Below are 20,368 nucleotides of genomic sequence, written 5' to 3' on the forward strand. Positions count from 1 at the left end.
CCTCCAGCTTGTCAATTACAGAGGACACACAGTCGGCCTGACTTGTCTAAGATTCACCTGCTGCGTCGCTGAAGGTGATTTGATGCGACATTTACTCCCTTCTGAGATTCCTTTCGTTTCCTCTCTTTGCGGAACCATTTTCATCACGCGGCTCTTTGGGTTTCCCTGACTTAAACTATCCCTTTTGCGCCTGCCAAGCTGGTGATAGATGTTTCCAGACCAGCGCTGCTGCTGGGATGGCAGATGAGCTTGATTCCCGACAAAACCGCTTTCTCTTGAACCGTTGACAGATGGGGCGGCCCTACAGAGGCGTCATTGTAGGGGTGCTCTGGTGGAAGCGACGAGTGTGGTTGTAGAGCCATTTCATTCTTTTGGAGAGCCCCCTGGAACTCTTGCTTCCCCTCATCTGAAATTGGCATCTTGGCTCTATGGCCCCGTGTACAAGGGCTCTTTCGGGATGTTTGCCTCACCAGGACGCTGGAAAAGGGAACAGCTTACCGTGCCCATCCCAGAGCTCCCTGAAGACAGCTTCATCTGCAGCTGGAGGGGCTGCCGAGGCTATTGGGGTGGGTGCACAAGGCTCAGGGCTCCGTGAGAGAGACTCTTCCTGCATCACGTAGCTGCCTGCCTCCAGCCCGTCAGCATCTGGGTCAGCTTTCTGCTGCTGTTTTTCCTTTTTTTTAAATCTGTGCGGGAAAATTGCTGACACATAACATCATGTTAGTTTCAGGGGTGTGGCATCATCATTTGACCTTTGCACGCATTATGAAATGGCCACCAGGATAAGTCTAGTGACCCTGTGTTCCCAAAGGCATTACAGTATTACTGCCCATCTTCCTTATGCTCTGTATGCCATGCCCGTGGCCTATTTATTGTAAAACTAGAGGCTGGTACCTCTTGATCTCCCTCACCTATTTCTCCTGCCACCCCACCCCCCGCCACCCCCTTCCCTCTGGCAACTACTGTTTGTTCTCTGTATCTATGAGTCTGTTTTTGTTTGGGTTTGTTTTTTTACACTCCACCTATGCGCTCTTGTGGTATTTGTCTTTTCTCTGTCTCAGTTCACTTAGCTTAATACCGTCTAGGTCCATCCATTGTTTTTACAAATAGCAAGATTTCGTTCTTTTTATGGCCAAGTAATATTCCATTGTGCGTACATACCACTTCTTCTTTATCTGTTCCTCTAGCAGTGGGCACTTTGGCTGCTTCCATATCTCAGCAATTAGAAATAACACTACTGCCGTTCCTACTGTGGCACAGTAGGTTAAGATCTGACCTTGTCTCTGTGACAGCTTGGGTTCAATCCCCGGCCCAACCCAATGGGTTAAGAATCTGGCATTGTCGCAGCTGTGGCTCAGATTTGATCCCTGGCCCAGGAACTTCCCTATGCCGTGGGTGTGGCCAAAAAAATAAGTAAATAAATAATCCTGCCGTGAGCATCAGGGTGCTGTTTGCATGGTGGCCTCAACCTGAACAGATAGACTCTTTTCTCCTCGACTGAGCATCTCTTCTGAAGCTCTACTAAGTCAGTCAAGGCTACTGAACAGAGAGGGATGTTAGAGACCACGTGACTTACATAGACAAGTTTAGAGACGTGACGTGCTTGCCCGAAGATATGGTCAGTGACCGAATTCCTCATCTGCTCGAAAGGCACTTTTATCTACCATGCTGGAGGTGTTTCTGTGACACTGGAAACAGTCCTTCTCAGAGGGGACACTTGCTGGAGTCACACACAGCCCTCCGCCACTGCCCTCGATCCAGCCACATGGTGAAGGGCTCATCTCCCTGTGAGGTTCGCGTGTGTGATGTTGGGTGAGTCTGGGTTTCGCCAAGTCTGGAAGCAGCAGCGCTTCTCCTGCCCACCTCTCTTATCCAGCTTCCCCCAGCTTGTGTGTTTCTGTCTCCCCCCATGTGCTGGTGATCAGCCGATCAGTGTTGAGGATGCAGGAGCGCAAAGCTGACTCATCCTCAGAGAGAAAGGACAGGAGGAGGAGAGCGAAAGCACAGCTTGTGCCTGGCGGGGCTGCTTCAGACGGTGGCACCCGCTGCAGAGATGGAGGGAAGTCATGGCACGTCCCTCGCCCACAGCAGCTTTCCCAGCTCTCCACGTGGCCCGTGAGATCAAATCCCTAGCGCAGCACTTGACATCGGTGTTCTTTTCACACTTACTCATCCTCCAGAGCCGTGGTTGGGACGCGTGGGAATGTCCACGGGCAAAGTTTGTAATCCGTCAAGTATGAAAAATAAGGCACTTTCTTGTGTGATGTGTCGATTCCTCCATCAGCCACTCTTCATCCCTCTGTGCTTCTCCTCCCACAGGACCAGCTCTCGGCGGACATGTACAGTTTTGTGGCCAAAGAAATTGACTATGCAAACTACTTTCAAACGGTAAGGGTCTGGAAAAAGGGAGGTGGCTTGAAGTCTGCAGGCATCACGGTGCCGATAGGAAGGGACGTGGGTCTCAGCAAGGGCCCCTTGGTGGGACGTGTTCCAGAAATGGGCGGGGCTTTGACCATTTCTACCTGTGAAGACACCCTGCCTTCTGGTTCTCCTTCGTATGGGTTTCTCCAAAAACCTAAGCATAAAATTCACCCCCATCCATGAAGATACTGCAACGGGGTGATCTGTGGCTGTGGTTTGGCCACATCTGGAGACATTTTTGGCTCTCACCATTGCGGGGAGGGGCTCCTGGCATCTAGCAGGTCAAGTTCATCGCTAAACCTGCTACAATGCACAGGATGGCTCCCACAATGGAGGATTATCCAGCTCCAAATTGTGGCATGGTCAAGGTTGAGAAACTTCAGTCTAGCATCAGTAAGGAACTTGGGAAGAAGAAGAAGATAACCCCACCCCAGCACATAGTTGTTTTTAATTTTTTGCCCAGATGGTGACAAATAGGTAAATGAGGATTGATGTGCCTGTTGGCCTGTCTCTCATGGGGAGAGCAGATTTAGAGAAAAGAGAAACAGGATCCGAGTCACCATACTTAAATAATCTGGCCCAAATAATTGGGACCCTGGCTGTTTACTGGGGAAAATACAAAGCACAAGAGGGTGGGGGGGAAACTTGAAAGAAAAAAATACCCATTAGAAATACAGTTAGGGTCCCCTGCTTGCAAAGATGGGAATAAAACTCAAATCGAAAAGCATCTCTTTATGGTCAAAGAAGTGACAGAACGATAAGGAAGGAAGGGGAAGGGAAGAAGGAGGAAGAATCCTGAGAGGCTTGAATAGTTTGGTAAGTGTGGGGTGGGGCTGTGGGGGGCCAGCCCTCCCCCTGCCTACGCAGCAGTGGCCCAGAGGTCTAGAGATCTAGAGTTTCTTCCACCCCGAGAAAGGAGAAAGAGCTGGTAGGTATTCCTCCCAACTTGGAAGCTTAGATTTCAAGTAGGATCATTTGAGGAGTTCCCTGGTGGCCCAGGAGTTAAGGATCCAACATTGCCGCTGCTGTGGTACGGGTTTGATCCCTGGCCTGGAAACTTCTGCATGCTGTAGGCAGGGCAAAAAAAAAAAAAAAAAAGGTTCTTTTTTCAAGTATATTCCGTCAGTTTTATTTGCGAAGGTAATATTTCTGTTTCATTTTAGGGTTTCTTTCTCTACTTTTTTTTTTTTTTTGTCTTTTTAGGGCCTTACTCTCAGCATATGGAAGTTCCCAAGCTAGGGGTCAAATTGGATCTATAGCTGCTAGCTTACACCACAGCCACAGCAATGAGGGATCCCTAACCCACTGAGCAAGGTCAGGGATCGAACTCGATACTAGTCCTTATGGATACTAGTCTGGTTTCCTCTGAGCCACAAGGGGAACTCTCATTTTAGAGTTTCTAAAACTCTTGAAATTGTTGGCATTCCAAGCATTCCTAGACTGCCTGATTATCATGTGGGCACCGCTTAGTTCAACCTTCTCATTTTCTCCAAATTCCCTTTCAGTTGTACTTGGGGGTGACAGCATGTACTCCCCGCACCAGGCTTTTAGGCAAAGTGACTCCCTCCCCTTCCTGCACACAAGCTCATTTTTTTTTTTTTTTTTGAGGGGGCAGAGATACAGAAAATGCATGAAGTGACTATTGTTCGCTGGTTTTCGTCTGCTCCTACCACCATCTCAGCAGCTTTTTTCGTGGTGGGCTGGGCAGAATAGGATGCCCTGAAGGACTTTGTTCTTAGGGCTGCTTTACTCTGACCAAAGCAATTTTAGCTCCCAAGGTAATTAAAGAGGACTGCGGATCAAGCCACAGCCTCTGCAGCCTGTTAGATCTTGAACTCCTTTTGCAGAAATCACACTGCTTAGAGGCTCAGGGCCTTTAGCGCTCTCGTAGGCAAATGGATTTCTCACTTGTTCTCCACTGACGGTTTATTGCTGCACCTCGTGGGTGCCTTTTGCCATGAAGATAAGGGCGCCCCCTGGGTGGGGTAGCAGTGAAGGTGGGCTGTCTGAGGCAGGTTCAGCTCTGGGGTGTCCTCCCTCGCCCTCCTCCCAGAATTCCTCTTGTGGTCACCCCGGGCCACAGAGGCTAAGCGGGGACACGTGCCCATCATGGCAGGTGGATGGGGGGGGCGGTTGGGCAGCCTCTGCTCCCCACCCTTCTGCAAAGGCTAATGCTTGTTGTAATTCCGCAGCTCATAGAAGTGCAAGCCGAGTACCACAGGAAGTCGCTGACGCTCCTGCAGGCTGTGTTGCCTCAAATAAAAGCACAACAGGGTGAGCGCAAGCCCTGCCTGGGGCAGGGATGGGGGGTAGGGGGCCGGGGTGGGAGGGTGGGGAGAGCCCGCCTCTAGGAGGAGGCTGATGCCCTGGCTTCCTTCACCATCCGCACTCCCAGCAAGGTCAGGGTTAGCCGAGAACTGGATCTCCGCTGGCTGGTGCCTCGAGGCAGCGGCAGTGAAGCCAAGCACGCTGGCACACGCTGCCGCCCTTCCGTTGGGGATGAGGCGGGTGTGCCCTGGAACCCGGGCACCCCCCCCCCGCCCTCCCCCGAACCGCAGGAAGGGAGGCTCTGCTGGGTTTCCGTGTCTTTGGGAGACTTAGGAAAAGCGGCGTGATGAGAGGAAAGGCAGATTTCTGGGCGGGTGGGCTCCGCCGACCCTCTCACCCACCGCCTCTGCCCGCCCCCAGAGGCCTGGGTGGAGAAGCCTTCCTTCGGGAAGCCCCTGGAGGAGCACCTCACGATCAGCGGCCGGGAGATCGCCTTCCCCATCGAGGCGTGTGTGACGATGCTGCTTGAATGCGGGATGCAGGAAGAGGTGCGTCTGGGCGCAGCCTGGCCGGGTCTGGGGCGGGGCTTCCCGCCCAGGGGGTGGAGCCTCCAGGACCTCCTCCTCTGTTACCCACCCCACCCGCCCCCGCGAATCCAAACCCGTGAAGACATCGTGCAGCCCCTGCTTCCTCCCACGAGCCTTGATTCTCCAAGGACAGTGGCGGCTTGGGGGACATGGGACCGCTGGCCCCAGCACCTTAGAGCCCTACTCCAGCCCTTCTTCCTGCATATTTAACGCCATCAGGGCATTCTCCGCCCACCCCCCCTGCATTCCCTCCCTCTCCCCTAATTTAAAAAATAGACCTTTTGACTTTTTCGATCATAACTCCTTTATAGAGATCCCCAAAATATGATTGATACAGACATTAGAAAGTACCTCTTATAAGCCACATGTAAAAGTCTATGAGAAATGGATGGCTGTTGCTTTTATTGCTGGTACATCGTTTCCCAGGAGCTAGACCTCATCTTTGGTTTCTTTTTCTAGGCAAAAAATATAAAAATCATTTCTCCACCTTCCTCTGGTCTGATCAGCTAATCAGTGTTTATGTAGCACATTTACCACTGAGCCACATCAAAAAGAGGGAGACGGGGGCTGATGAATGCCCTGGGGGAGATGAGTCTTGCATCCATCCAATAAATCTAATTCCAAACATTCTGTAAGCTCTTCAAGTGTCACTAGACCAAGTGGGGGTGGGGGGGGGGAACTGCAGAAGAGGAGGCAGCCTGGGAAGGTTTCACTAGAAGCCCGGCCTGTTTTAGATTCAGCTCTTCAGAAGGGACGGGAATAAATGTGTTTTGTTTCTTACCATGTTTTAAAGTACTGGGCATTTGCATGTATAGTATCAATGAAAAGGTAGGTGGTCTCTTCAGTCCCTGAAGGACGGTTTCTCAGGGGAGATGAACGGAACCTTTTCTTTCCCCACCATTTTTTGCAGTTGTTGGGGGTTTTGTTTGTCTGTTTGGTCTTTTTAGGGCCAAACCCTCTGTCTGTGGAAGTTCCCAGGCTAGGGCTTGAATCCGAGCTGCAGCTGCCAGCCTACACCACAGCCACAGCAACGCAGGATCTGAGCCGCATCTGTGACCTACACCACAGCTCATGGCAACGCCAGATCCCCAACCCACTGAGCGAGGCCAGGGGTGGAACCCGCATCCTCATGGATGCCAATCGGATTTGCTTCTGCTGAGCCACAGCGGGAACTCCCCCCCAACATTTGTTTTTGATGGTGGAAAACCAGAGAGACATAAAGGTGAGATGATGAACCTGTCCCCCAGCTGATGGTCAGTTCACTCCCCCGCTGCCTCCACCGGCTGCCCCAGCCCCTGCCTTGGACAACCTGAAACCCACCCCAGACGCTCTGCCGTTGCATCTGCAGGACCTTGCTGGGTGTCTCTGAAAGATAAGGAGGTTTCTAAATGTAACTATATGATATTATACGAAAGTGAAAATAATTGATTGCTGTCTGCAGATGCCTCATCAGAGGGAACAGGATCTTGAAGAATGGATCCTCCAGCTGTTCCCACCCTGTCTCCTGACTCCTCCATCCCCCCTTTCTGGGCCTTTCCATCACTCGCCAGGCCTCAAGCTCATGGTCATCTTTATATTTTTTTCATATCTTTCCCTTTATGGTTTATTATAGGATATCAAATCTCTCTCCCTGTGCTAGTCAGTAGACCTTGTTCTGTATCCATTTTATGTGTAGTGGTGTGTATCTGCTAATTCCAAATTCCTCATTTATCCCCTCCGCCTTCCCTTTGGGTAACCATAGTTTGTTTTCTGTGTCTGTGAATCTGCTTGTTTTGTAAATAAGTTCATTTGTATCATTTTACTAGATTCCACATCTAAGCGATGTATGATATTTGAGTAACTTCACTTAGTATGAGAATCTCTGGTTGTATCCATGTTGCTGCAAATGGCATGATGTCATTCTTTTTTATGGCTGAGTAGTATTCCACTGTGTACATGTACCACATCTTCTTTATCCATTCATCTGTCATGTCAGTGGGCCCTTAGGTTGCTTCCATGTCTTGGTTATTGTAAGTGGTGCTGTAGTGAATATTGGGGGCATGTATTTTTTGCTTTGGACATGGTTTTATCTGACATCTCTTATCCTGAGAAGGGAGTTAGCCATCTCAGCAGGCAGAGGACTCCGTAGTCAGTTGCAGAGACAATGCTGAGTAGTTATGCTGTGAGCCACGGGGCAAGTCCCAAACTCAGTATTCCAGCTGAGGAGCGTTTTCTTCTGAAGGGTCTTGGAAGTCTGAGTGGCCATGAATGGCTAAGGGGGCAGGGGGATCCCGCCAGCCTGTTTCTCCGTGTCTGGGTTGCATCACAGAGTGCGAGCCGCTGAGCAGGTGGAACAGACCAGCGGGTCCACCTTCCCTGTGACGCGGGGTCCCCTCCGATGCTGAGCTGTACCGTCTCCCCTCTGCACACACCCCGCCTTCCTCCTCCCTTTCTCTGCAGAGCTCACTTTTGCAGCACTTCCCTTGGAAGAGGCGACAGTCACTGAAAAGTAGCTTTAAGATGAAACGTGGAGAAACCAAAGGAGGCACCGCTCCCTCGCAAACCACCCTGTCTGCCCGTCCCCTGAGGGCACTGACTCTACACGTTTCTGAAAGTATAGCCCCATGCCTCCTGACACACACACCCAGAGACACACACAAAGATGCACATATACACACAGATGCCGAGATACACACACACCCACATACAGAGACACACAAAAAGATGCAGATGTACATACACACACGACACAAACACAGAGACATACGCAAAGACACACAGACACACATATACACACACACCCAGAGACACAGACACAAACACATGTATACCCTACGACACAGACACACACACAGAGACACACACAAAGACACATGCATGCACAGACCCACAGAGATGCAGACATACATACACAAAGACACACAGACACACAAAGTTGCTGACACAGATACACAGTGAAACAGACACACACACATAGACGCACACAAAGACACAGACACACAGACCCAGAGACTCACATATACACACAGACACACACACATGCACTCATCATGGTAGACCTTTTTTCTGCATTCTTGTCCTGCCCTCCAAATCTGACCAGGTCTCAGATTCTTCTCCAAAATACATCTTTTTAAAGAATGTCTGCGTAGTTGCTGTACATTACATGCGTGAGCTCCAGGTGTGCAACACAGTGATTCATGGGTTTTCAAGGTTATACTCTACTTACGGGTGTTATAAAATTGCCTCTTTTCCCCTGTAGTGTGAATATATCCTTCTAGCTTTTTCCACCTCATAGTTTGTCTTTCCCCCTCTCCTACCCCCATGTGGTCCCGTCCCCCTTCCTTCTCCACTGGGAATCACTAGTGTTTGTTATTTTCACTGGGTTTTTGTATTTTTTAGCTTCCACATATAGATAACATCATACAGTGCTTGTCTTTCTCTGCCTGACTTATTTCACTTAGCATAAGGCCCTCCATGTTGCTGCAAATGGCAAAATGTCCGTCTTGTGTACGTAGTAATATTCCATCGTGCCCATACACCACCTCTTTCTCCATTCCCCTGGGGAGGGACCCTTAGGTGGCTCCTACGTCGTGGCAGTTGTAAATAGCACTGCTGTGAACACTGGGGTGTGTGCATCTTTTGGAATTAATGTTTTATTTTCCCACACTGTGGCTTAAGTACACAAGAGCAGGAAGTGGATGTGCCCAGGGTTCATTTATCCAACAAATACTCAACCAGAACACCGAGTCACCCTACTAGGCTCTGGGGACACAGCGTGGATCCTGCAGTCAGATTGCTCACGAAGAGACATTTTGGGAGGTCCCTGGTGGCCCAGTGATTAAAGGACCCAGCACTGTCACGTCTGTGGCTCGGGTTCAACCCTGGCCTGGGAAATTCTGCAGGCCACAGGCGCGGCTAATAATAATAATAATAATAAAAGAGACATTTAGAAAAGAGGCTGCGACAGTGTGGACGCGGTGACAGGAGGCTCCCCCCTGGGGGGTTACGGAGGGAACGGTGGGCAGACTGCCTGTCTTGTCTGTTGGCTTTGCTTTTGTGCCTTTGAGGTGCAGGCTATCCAGTGACCCTCTGTCCTGTCGGCAGGGCCTCTTCCGAGTGGCCCCGTCGGCGTCCAAGCTGAAGAAGCTGAAGGCGGCGCTGGACTGCTGCGTGCTGGACGTGCAGGAGTACTCGGCAGACCCGCACGCCATCGCAGGTGCGCCCGCGGCGGGAGGGCCGGGGGGCCGGGGGAGGTGCAGACACAGAGGCCGTGCGGCCACGAGTCGCGGAGACCGGCTGATGGGGCCCCGAGAAAGGCCTCCCCCTCCCCCACGTGCCAGGCAGAGGGGTGGCGGGGGAAGCGCGGGGAGGGGGGTTGGGGAGGCCCCTGCCATCCTCACCCACGGCCTCGGATCCAGTCACGTGGCGGCCGGGTCAGGGAACCGTCCCCGGCTGTGGCCCCCGTGGGTGACGCTGGCTGGAGAATGTCCCTGGCATGTCACAGTGGCTCACAGCACGTATGTCTTTCACGTCCAGGAGCTTTGAAATCTTACCTCCGGGAGCTGCCAGAGCCTCTGATGACCTTTGAACTCTATGACGAGTGGATCCAGGCTTCCAAGTGAGTCCAGCCGGTCTGGAGCGTCCTGCCGGTCGGGGTGGGTTCGGAGGTACCTAGTGACGTTACGGAAGCACTGCCCCCCGTGATCCGGCAGGTCCACCGCCTGGGGTACCTCGTGGGGAAACACTTGTCCCTGTGCCTGGGGGGCGCGTGCAAGGGGCTCGATGGCGCTGTTTTCCTTGGGGGGCGGCCGGCATGACCAACGAGCTGCGGTATCCCTGCGCTGGGACGTGGCCCCCCGCACCGCAGAAATGGGTGGAGCTCGTCTGGCTAATGTGGAAGGAAGGGGGATTTCTTTTGAGTGACGTAGAACAGGTGAACAGGCACACAGCAAAAGAAAAAAAATCACCCAGCACACTCAAAGCGGCACAGTTTTAGGAGGGCTTCTGTCTATGTGTAAAGGCATAAAAGAAGGTTCTGGAAGGGCTCTCACTGGCGGGGGGTAGTGACGCTTTCTGGAGAAAAGAGCAGGACAGAGCTGTAGCCACAGGGCTCTTTATCCTCATCTGTAAGACTTAAAACATATCAACAACCAGTCATGGATAATTAACATAAAGGCACAGTGGGCAGCCTTCTGAAGACGAGCCTCGGGGAGGGGTCTCTGCCGGGCAGGGTGGGGGGAAGAACAAGGCCCAGACTCTGGTCGTTGTGTCTGCGGAGAAGGCTATGGCCCCCGGCGGGGCTGGTGCCCAGCAGAGAGGTCACCTGTGTGGCTCTGAAACGTGGGTTCCTTTTGATTTCCAGCTTCCTTCCCGATGGATACATGACGCTGATTGCTTTGTGTATCTTCTCAGGCCACAAATAAGTGCTGTCTTTCATGCCTGGGAGGGATCTGATTTCACTGGCTGAGTGGATATGGCTTGTGAGGACATAGGAGACTCAGCACCAGAGAGCATGGGGGGTGATGCGGATGATACGGGAAGGAGCAGGACTGAGCTGGGTGCCCATCAAAGGGTGATTTTTGCTTATGGGATTGAGTCATGAAAGGCAGTCTGCCTGGCTGCTCCGAAAGCATGCTGGAGGGTGTCTCTGCTTCTGGAAGAACCGGGGCTGCCCGAGAACCCACCTGGCCCGGAGGTGAAGCCAGGCGGGTGTGCACAGAGTTCGGGACAGCTGGCCCTGCTCCCCTTGCATAGTGCTGGCGTTCAGCCCAGGCAGGACAGAGGGGAAGCGGATTGCAAAGGCTGTCTGGCTGTATATCTACCTCTCATTGTACAAAGGGAGTTGGGAATTCCCTGCTGGCCTGGCGGGCTAAGGATCTAGCCTTGTCACTGGGTTTGATCCTGGACCCAGGACCTTCGGCATGCCATGGGCATGGCCAAAAAAAAAAAAAAAAGAGCACGTTTGGGCTTTCACAGTGATGTCAGTAATTATAGGCGACAGCATTTGTTGAGTGTCTCTTAGAGTCTTGCCGTTGTCTAAGCTCATTATATGTCTTCAACTCATTTCATCTGCACAACAGCCCTGTGCAGGGGGCTGTGCTGTTTTGCCCGTATTACAGATGATCAGGGCAGGCACGTGCTGTGGAAGAAATGACAGGATGAGGCTTGGAAGCCCAGGGGTCTGGCTCCAGAGCCCTCGTGCTCCACCACAGCCTCTCTCTAGAACGATACTGGGGCCCTGGGGGTGACGATGGAGGGGCACAGAGCTTTGGATGGAAACTGCCCCTCTTGTTTCCTGGCCATTGTAAGTGACTTTGGTGACACCAAGCTGGAGAAGGAGAGGGCGTGGTGCTCCAGGACCTGGGAGACGCGCCCCCGTCACTCGCAAAGCTGGGCCCCAGAAGGAAACAGGAAAGAGCCCGATGCCTCTGGAGCTCAGGTCTTGGAACCGAGGAAAAGCCGAGGCCTCTTGCTGCCCCTGGAGGAGAAGCGCATTGTCCCTAAAGACTCTGGTGATTCGGTGGCTGCCTCTGAGGCCACAGTCTCTAAAGAAAGTCCTTTTGCCCAGGACAGCTGCCTCCGGCCCTCTGCGTGCATCCTGGGAAGCTTTAAAAGACACCAGTGCCTGGACCTCTCTCCCGGGAGTCGGATTTAATTGGTCTGGGCTCTTCGTTTCAAAGCCCCCAAGCCTATTGTGTCGATAACCATTGGTCTTTGGCGAAACCTAGTCTCCCCAAAGAGCCACCGTCACCCTAACAGGGAATTGCGTTTCTGGCAAACTCTGCAGGGCACACCGGGTCTGCCATGGGCTGGGACATCCAGGAGTCGGAGGGGGCGCCAGGGAAGTGGCGAGAACAGCAGTTAGGGATCCGCCAGGACAGGGCCAGATGGCCTGGGACTCAGAGGGCGGGTCTTTGCAAGTCACTTCCATGCCAGAGCCGTGCCTGCGAGCGGGCAGGAGGACCCGCCAGACCAGGGAGCTTCCTCAGATGGACGTTCCCTCTGCTTGGCACCAGCCGTCCCCCCCAATGCGATGGTTACCCCAAACCTCCTGCTGACCTCGGAGGGCCTTCCTTCCGGAAGACCTGATGTCCAGCAGCTGGCGGCCGGGGTCTGCCCCATCCCTGGTGCTCGTGCTGGGCGGCAGACTGATCTCGGGTTCGAGGCTGTGTGTGTTCAGGGTTGGGGGGACAGCCGCCTCCGGTGGCATCCTGCTTCCCAGCCCTGCCCACGGCCCCTGAGCCACGGAAGGCCCTCCGCTCGTGCGTGCTGATTTGTACTGGAGGAAAGGCCCTGGCAGCGTCTGCCTCTCACCTTGGCAAGGATCGAGGAGCGGGAAAGGATGCGGGCTCGCTGCCTCAGGAGCCGCCTCGGCCGCTGGCACAGGAGGGGGCGGTGGCAGCCGGGACGGCTGTTGTGGCCTGAGGGCTTCCGATGGGCCAGCTGCTCTGCTGGGCACCTTCACAGATGCTCCTTGAACCGCGCGCACCGGGTCTGTGGGCGCAGCTCTTTCCTTAAGTCCGTTTTACACGTGAGGGTGGTGACGGTCCCGGAGGTCACGTCACTGGCACGAGACCACAGGCGGGGGCTTCGGGGCTTCCAGACGCAAAACCCTCTCTGTCCAGTTTTGGTCAGATTACAACCAGTTAGCAAATATGATGTTACCTTCCATTTCTTTTCTTCTTCTTCTTTTTTGTCTTTTTTTTTTAAGGCTCCACCCCCCCCCCACGCCACTCCTGGCCGCCCCCGCAGTACATGGAAGTTCCCAGGCTAGGGGTCGAATTAGAGCTGCAGCTGCCGGTCTGCACCACAGCCACAGCCACGCCGGATCTGAGCCGAGTCTGCAACCTACACCACAACACCCGGCAATTCCGGATCCTTAACCCACTGAGTAAGGCCAGGGATCAAACCCACATCCTCGCGGATACTAGTTGGGTTCGTTACCACTGAGCCACGACGGGAACTCCCACTTTTTTTTTTTTCTTTTGTCTGTTATGTCCGTATGAGTCTGAATGTTTACTTGTTCAAAAGGTGTTTATTGAGCATCTCTTATGTGCCAGATACCAAGACGCTCAATGTGCCTCAAATATCATCCATGGAACTGGGCATTTGGCCGCCACCATGGTGGGAAAGTGGTGTCCTCTTTCTGTGTCAGAGGCGCCCTCCTGAGCCACCCCAGCCCTGCCCACTCCAGAGCAGCCTCTGCCCTCCTTCCTCACCTGCTGCCCCAGCACCCTTTCACCCGGGCCGTGTGACACCTGCAGGGGAGGTGCTGTTACAGTAGCACAGGCTTGTCAGTGAGAGCCTGCTGACGCTGACAATGGCTGGTTTCTTTTTTTCCTCCAAGAATTTGATGATGGGCCAATATGAATGGTGGTAAGACATCACTGATTCTCAACCCGTGGCTTTTCCTGTTCCTTTCTCAGTATCCAGGAGCAGGACAAGAGGCTCCAAGCTCTGTGGAATGCTTGTGAAAAATTGCCCAGGGCCAATCACAACAACATCCGGTAAGTGGACCCTGGGGACACGGGGTCAGGGTTATTTACACCTGGAGCACATGTTTCCAGGTCAGAAGGCATGGTTACTAGCAGGCCTGGCATCACACAGTGCCCAAAGTGTGGCTGACGTGTCTCTTTTCATCTAGTGACTTGCTGATTCAGCTAAATTCTGTGAGTTGCAGGAAGCAAAGATGAATGGAGGCTTTCAGATACCCGGGTGTATTGCAAAGCTCTAGGTGCCGGCGGACAGCGGGGAGAAGCTGCCCAGACCAGTGGCTGGACTTGGCAGGGGTGGCCTTGAGCGGGTCTGCAGGAGGGGATTGTTCTGGGGTCCCCACCTCTCGCCAGGGATTCTCCCCGCGTCTGTCTCTCACATTTCGCACTGCTCTGCGGACTTTTTCCTCCCGGGCTTCTGCTCCTTCCCACTTTCTGCTTTCTTATCACTTTGTCCTGCCTGTGCAGCTTGCTTCTGGCCCTGCACCCTCTGCTCAGAGTTTCCTTTGAGGCCGATGTTCAGCTTCAGTTCCTGCTGCCATCTGCCTGATTATTTCTGTTTTCCTGTTAAAAAATCCCAGGAGCAACTTCTCATGGTGGATCCTCAAAGATTTAAATACAGACTCACCATATAAGCCAGAAATTCCCCTTCTGGTTGTATACCCCAAAGCCTTGAAAGTAGGGCCTTGTACATATGTCCAGTCATAGAAAAGAAATATTGCCATTTGCAGCAGCATGGATGGACCTAGAGAGGAATCAGAGAAAGACAAGTCTCATGTGATACCACTTATATGTGGAATCTAATAAAATGATCCAAACGAATGTATTTATCTAACAGAAATAGACTCACAGACACAGAAAAACAAACTTACGGTTGCCTCGGAGGGCAGGTAGCGAGGAGGGTTGAGTTAGGCGTTTGGGATTGGTAGGTACACACTACTTTATATTAAATGGATACTTAACGAGAGCCGACTGTATAGCTCAGGGAAATTTACTCAAGATTCTTAATAACATGGAAAAAGAATCTGAGAAAGAACAGATATGTGTACCTGTCTGGCTGAGTCACTGTCTACGCCTGAAACTAACCCAACACTGTACATCAGCTATACTCCAATATAAAATAAAGAGCAAAGAACATAAATTTTAAAAAACTGAAAAAAGAAAGTAGGGGATGGATTTTGTACACCTGTGTTCATGGCAGCCGTATTCATCACAGCCAAGAGGCAGAAGCAGCCCGAATGTCCAGCAAGGGGCACATGGGTAAACACACACACACACACACACACACTGCAATGGTCAGCCTTGAGAAGGAAGGACATTCTGGGAGTTCCCGTTGTGGTTCAGCAGTAACGAACCCGACTGGTATCCACGAGGACCTGGGTTTGACCCCTGGCCTTACTTAGTGGGTTAAGGATCCGGTGTTGCTGTGAGCTGTGGTGTAGGTGGCAGACTTGGCTTGGATCTCGCATTGCTGTGGCTGTGGTGTAGGCCGGCAACTACAGCTCCAATTCGATTCCTAGCCTGGGAACTTAGATATGCGGCCCTAAGAAGACTAAATAAATAAATAAATAAAAGATATACATTATAAATACATAATATATATTATGGTAAATACACACACACACATACACACACGTGTGTGTATGTGTGTGTGTATGTATAACCACAGTTTTTAGAAAATCCCAAGCATAAGAACCAGGCTGGTACATCTCATCCTGTGTGGCTGACGACAGCCCTAGGTCCCTGGCCAGCTGTGGACTGACTTTGCTCAGCTCAGGCCCCTGTCCTCGTCCAGGCATTTGTGAGGCTTCTTGGAGGGTGTGACATGGCTGGAGAGGCTGTGGATGGAGGTAGCCCAGGGGCAGCTTGGGGACTGGGGGGGCTTTTCTGCTCCAAGGACAGAAGGTAAGTTGTCAGTTCCTGAAGGAGCCACTTGCCTGTGATCCAAACAAAACAGGGCTAGATCGGCAGACCATGTAACCGGGATCCTGGAGGAGATGGGTCCAGGGGGTCCGGGGCCCCCTCGGAGCCTGGCAGGCTCTAGCGTGGCTCCTGAGCTCTCTTTGTGCCTCATGTGTGTAGAGCTCACTCTTTGCAGTTTTTTGGTTCTTTTGTTTCTTTTTTTATGACCACACCTGTGGCATATGAAAATTCCCCCGTCATGGATCGAATCTGAGCTGCAGCTTTGACCTAAGCACGGCTGGGGGCAATGCCAGATCCTTTAACCCACTGCTCTGGGGCAGGGATTGAACTCATGCCTCTGCAGTGATCTCAGCTGATGCACTGGGATTCCTAACCCACTGCACCACAGCAGGAACTCCATGTTTTTTGTTGTTTTTTTAGTAATAACGTTATTGAGATCCAGCTCCTATACATTGTTCCCTGTTAAAGTGTGCAGTTGTGGCGTTCCCATAGTGGCTCAGTGGAAACGAATCTGACCAGCGTCCACACAGATGAAGGTTCAGTCCCTGTCCTCGCTCAGTGGATTAAGGATCCGGTGTTGCCGTGAGCTGTGGTGTAGGTTGCAGATGCGGCATGCATCTGGCGTGGCTGTGGCTGTGGCGTAGGCCGGTGGCTGTAGCTCCAATTAGACCCCAAGCCTGGGAACCTCCATGTGTCATGGGTGTGGCCCTAAAAAGACGAAAATTAATAAAGTGTGCTGTCGCTTGGGCTTGTGTATACCTGCGGAGTCGTGCACCTGTCACTCTAATTTTAGAACAATTTCATCACCCCAAAAAGGAAGCCTGTTCCCAGGAGCAGTCACCCCCGACTTGTGCCCACCCAGCCCCTGGCAAACGCTCACCTCTGTTCCGCTCTGTGGCCCTGCCCGCACTGGCATTTCCCGTGGTGGAATCAGAAACGTGGGCTCTCCGTGGCTGGCTTCCTTCATGCGATGTTGTGTTTCTGAGGCCACCCCCGAGGTAGTGTGCTTTTCGGGCTGCCGAGGGTTCCGTCGTGTGGATGCGCCATGGTGGATGCACCCGCGTGTCTCCTTCTGGACATCCGGGTGGTCTCCCCGTCAGTTGTGACGACGAGAGCTGCTGTCAGCATCTGTCTACACCTCGTGTGTTGAGGGCATGTTTCTCCAGCAGTGGAATTGCTGGGCCACCTGCTCAGTCCAGGCTGCACTTTGTCCTCACTGGCTGTCAGAGCCCCACAGAGGTGAGCCCCCGGGGACCCACGCTGGGCACGTAGTTGTCCCCTCCCACGCCACCTCCACACCGCTTCTCACCTCTGCACACAGGAGGATGGCAGGTGACAGAGGCTTGAGAAGAGCAGGGACGTTCCAGGTCGTCATTTACCGAGGCTGAAGGAAAGCCGGAGCCGGGTTTTTCTGGCCAGATGTGAACAGACAGCGAGAGCCGAGGCTGTCTTTGGAGCGTTCCGTGTCCTGACACATGACGCGTCCTGATTACACGGCAGGACGTGCAGTCTTGCTGTCCGTCAGACGTGCTGCAAGGGAGAAGTGTCCACCCAGCGCTGGGGGGACAGGGCCGGTGTCGCGCCCTCGTTCAGCCTGGCCCTTCTCACTGCCTTGCAGGTACTTGATCAAATTCTTATCCAAGCTCTCAGAATATCAAGACATCAACAAGATGACGCCCAGTAACATGGCCATTGTGCTGGGACCCAACCTGCTGTGGCCCCAGGCAGAAGGGTGAGTGCGGGGAGGGGCGCGTGGGGGGAGCCAGGGCCCGGGAGGGGGTCTCAAGCCTCATCACTGGGTCAGGTCAGGTTCCGTCTCACCTGTTCCTTTCTGAGACCTAGGTGGAGGCCCAGCATTGTCAGGTCTCCCCCGTGAGGCGCCAGGCCTGCAGGGAGGGTCTTTGCTGAGCTGGTGTCTCCCCGCCCCCGGGGGGAGCTGACAGCCCGGCGCTGGGCGCAGAGGGACAGAGGGCTGTCCCAGCAGAGCACAGAGGGGGAGGAAGGAGGAGGCTGGCCCTTGTGAGAACCGCGCCTCCTGCTGTGGGCCCATCCCGCGGGCCCCGGAGGGAGCACTTCCGGGGCGGCTCCGTCGGGGGGGGGGGGGGAGGGCTCCGCCCCCGCGCGCAGGCTCCGCCCCGCGCTCAGCCGGTCCCCCCGCCCGCCCGCCCGCCTGTGCTGCAGGAACATCACCGAGATGATGACCACCGTGTCCCTGCAGATCGTCGGCATCGTCGAGCCCATCATCCAGCACGCGGACTGGTTCTTCCCCGGGGGTGCGTGGCGGCCTCGGGGGCGGGAGAGGGCTTCCCGGGCGGCGGCAGCGTCCCTGTGAGTCCTGAACCTTTGAAGCCAAACACCGCTGGCTGGGGTGTGTGTGTGTGTGTGTGTGTGTGTGTGTGTTTTGTTTGGCTTTTGATACACACACACACACACACACACGTGTCACTCAGGCGTGGGTGGAGGCGTGGCAGCAGCTGTTTTTTTCTCTTACAGCCAAACCCGTGGCGTATGGAGGTTCCCAGGCTACGGTTGAATCAGAGCTGCAGCTGCCGGCATGCACCGCAGCCACAGCAACTTCAGATCCAAGCCACATCTGCAACCTACGCCACAGCTTGTGGTAACGCCGGATCCTTAACCCACTGGGCAAGGCCAAAGATCAAACCTTGGCCTTGAGGATGTAAACCCACGTCCTCACAGACGCTAGGTTGGGTCCTTTACCTACCGAGCAACATGGGAACTCCCGTGGCAGCTTCTGATTCTCCTGTTTCTGTCCAGGGGAAGTTCTGGCCTGAAGATGTCCACTGCCTGCACTAAAATGCCCTCGGATTTTATTGGGCTAACATCTACACCAGAGTTTCTTAAAATCTGTGAATCATGAGAAGCAGGAGCAGAATGAAAAGAGACGTTCTGCTCTGCAGATGCAGAGGCTGAACCTGGAGTTGTCATGAACCTGGGGTTTTGTTCAGGGCTCAGGGGTCACCTGGATGCCATCTTTTTGTTACTCTAGGCTGTGTCCTTTGACCCTCAACATGGGAAGGTGGGGCTTAAAGGCAATGAGATCCTTTTTTGTACCTGGTTCAAAATGAGGCTCCCTAAGATGGAGCCGCAGAAGTGTTCTTAGCCATGGAAGCACATTGGATAAAGATACGGTGCTCACTGGTGACAGCTTTGAAGAGACGGCAGTTTTCACACGAAATTCAGTATTTGCTTTTTAAAAAGTGATACCACGCTTTGTGTTAACTAAACATTAAGGGGTATGCTTTCAGCTGTGCAACAGCAAACTGATAACTCGTGGGGATAACATACTAATAATTCTGGGCTCTGTCCATCAGTGGTAACCAATGAAGGCTGATCTAACCTCAGAGAAGTTTGATTGTCTTTTGACTTTGTGTAGTTTGACTGTGACAGCTCTGAAATGAGAGTTCAGTTGAGGATGAAAGTCAAGTGTGATGGCAGGATATCAAGACAAAGAAGTAAAGGACTTTTCTTATGGCTCAGTGGGTTAAAGCTCCAGCGTTTGCTCTGGTGCAGATTCAGTCCCCATCCTGAACTTGTGCGTGGCACGGGTGCAGCCAAAAAAGAAGAAGAAGAAGAAGCAAAGAACGTAGGAGATGAAGGCATAGGTCTATAGCTTCTGTGGCTGAGCTGACTCATCGCTGTTGTGGCTAAATAGGCTGTGACCAGGAACAGATGAAATGGGATCTGTTTGTTAGCCAGTGACCTTAGTGAAATCTCCTACCAGTTCTAATCCTTTTTAATTTGTTTTTCTCCTCGGTCTTCCAGAAAGACCATATTGGTGTCTATCGAGAGTAGCATTGCCAGTAATTTTATTTTCGTGACTAACTCCATTGGCTAGCACTTCAATAGTGTCAGAAAATCGTGTTGAGAGTGGGCATGGCTCTTTCTCCTGATTGGATCTAATCTGCTCTGGTGTTTGGCTCTTAAACATGAAGTTTGAGATCGTTAGTTTTGCCTTTTTCCCAAAGTGCCCATCTGTTCCTATTTGACTAAGTTCGTCTCAGTGATTACAAAGCCTTTATTAAATGCCCATCCTGTTAGGTGCTAGGTGGGCACATATATTAATAGGATGAATTCTATGAAGATGAATTAATATCGTCCAAGGTGGATGATCTAACATGGAACCATGGGACAAGATTTTCAGGGTGGCACATAAAGGAGCAGCCATTTCTGCTCCTCTCCCCAGTGCCCAGGAAGGGCCGGGCCGATCCACAGCCTGTGCACACCCATGCTTTCTCCCCTGCAGAGATAGAGTTCAACATCACGGGCAATTATGGGAGTCCGGTGCACGTGAACCACAATGCCAACTACAGCTCGATGCCCTCCCCAGACATGGACCCCGCCGACCGGCGCCAGCCGGAACAGGCCCGCCGGCCCCTCAGCGTTGCCACGGATAATATGATGCTGGAGTTTTACAAAAAGGATGGGTATGAACTTGTGTCCCTTTCTCAGCATTGGGGGTTGGGGGCGGGAGGGCTGAGACGGGTTGACAGGAAGGCTGCGCTTACCGGCAGCGGTGTCAGTGATCCGTGGCCATTAGCCTGTCCCCTCACTCTCCCTGCTTCCATCTGTGCTAGTCGGGGTCCTAGACTTGCTTCCTGCTCTTTGGGCCAGAGGTAAGTGCAGCCTTCTCAGCTGGCAGTTGTGATCAGTATTGATTAGCTCTCATCAGAAGGAAAA

At 52.8% G+C, this 20,368-nt stretch overlaps 1 protein-coding gene and 1 long non-coding RNA gene across 7 annotated transcripts in view; one reads left to right on the forward strand and one right to left on the reverse strand.

The window, feature by feature from the left end:
- Positions 1–20,368, forward strand: part of ARHGAP44 (Rho GTPase activating protein 44) — a 157,230-nt gene that overhangs the window by 120,764 nt on the left and 16,098 nt on the right. For all 6 annotated transcript variants that reach the window (XM_084986229.1, XM_084986230.1, XM_084986228.1 and 3 more), the window contains exons 8-16: positions 2,320–2,388; positions 4,614–4,695; positions 5,110–5,237; positions 9,360–9,471; positions 9,792–9,873; positions 13,682–13,762; positions 17,289–17,402; positions 17,852–17,943; positions 19,935–20,115. In XM_084986229.1, the coding sequence (XP_084842355.1) occupies positions 2,320–2,388; positions 4,614–4,695; positions 5,110–5,237; positions 9,360–9,471; positions 9,792–9,873; positions 13,682–13,762; positions 17,289–17,402; positions 17,852–17,943; positions 19,935–20,115 (941 nt within the window). The remainder of the gene's footprint in view (positions 1–2,319; positions 2,389–4,613; positions 4,696–5,109; positions 5,238–9,359; positions 9,472–9,791; positions 9,874–13,681; positions 13,763–17,288; positions 17,403–17,851; positions 17,944–19,934; positions 20,116–20,368) is intronic.
- LOC146398414 (uncharacterized) lies at positions 13,276–17,723 on the reverse strand. The gene is made up of 2 exons (XR_014821898.1): positions 16,551–17,723; positions 13,276–14,492 (listed from the first exon to the last, which is right to left on the reverse strand). It is a non-coding gene; the product is annotated as an uncharacterized LOC146398414 (long non-coding RNA).

The sequence above is a fragment of the Sus scrofa genome, chromosome 12, assembly GCF_054392235.1.
Source record: "Sus scrofa isolate SSC_HxYL_T2T_F1_AM1 chromosome 12, Sscrofa_HxYL_maternal_Yorkshire_Landrace_v2.0, whole genome shotgun sequence".
Lineage (NCBI taxonomy): Eukaryota > Metazoa > Chordata > Mammalia > Artiodactyla > Suidae > Sus > Sus scrofa.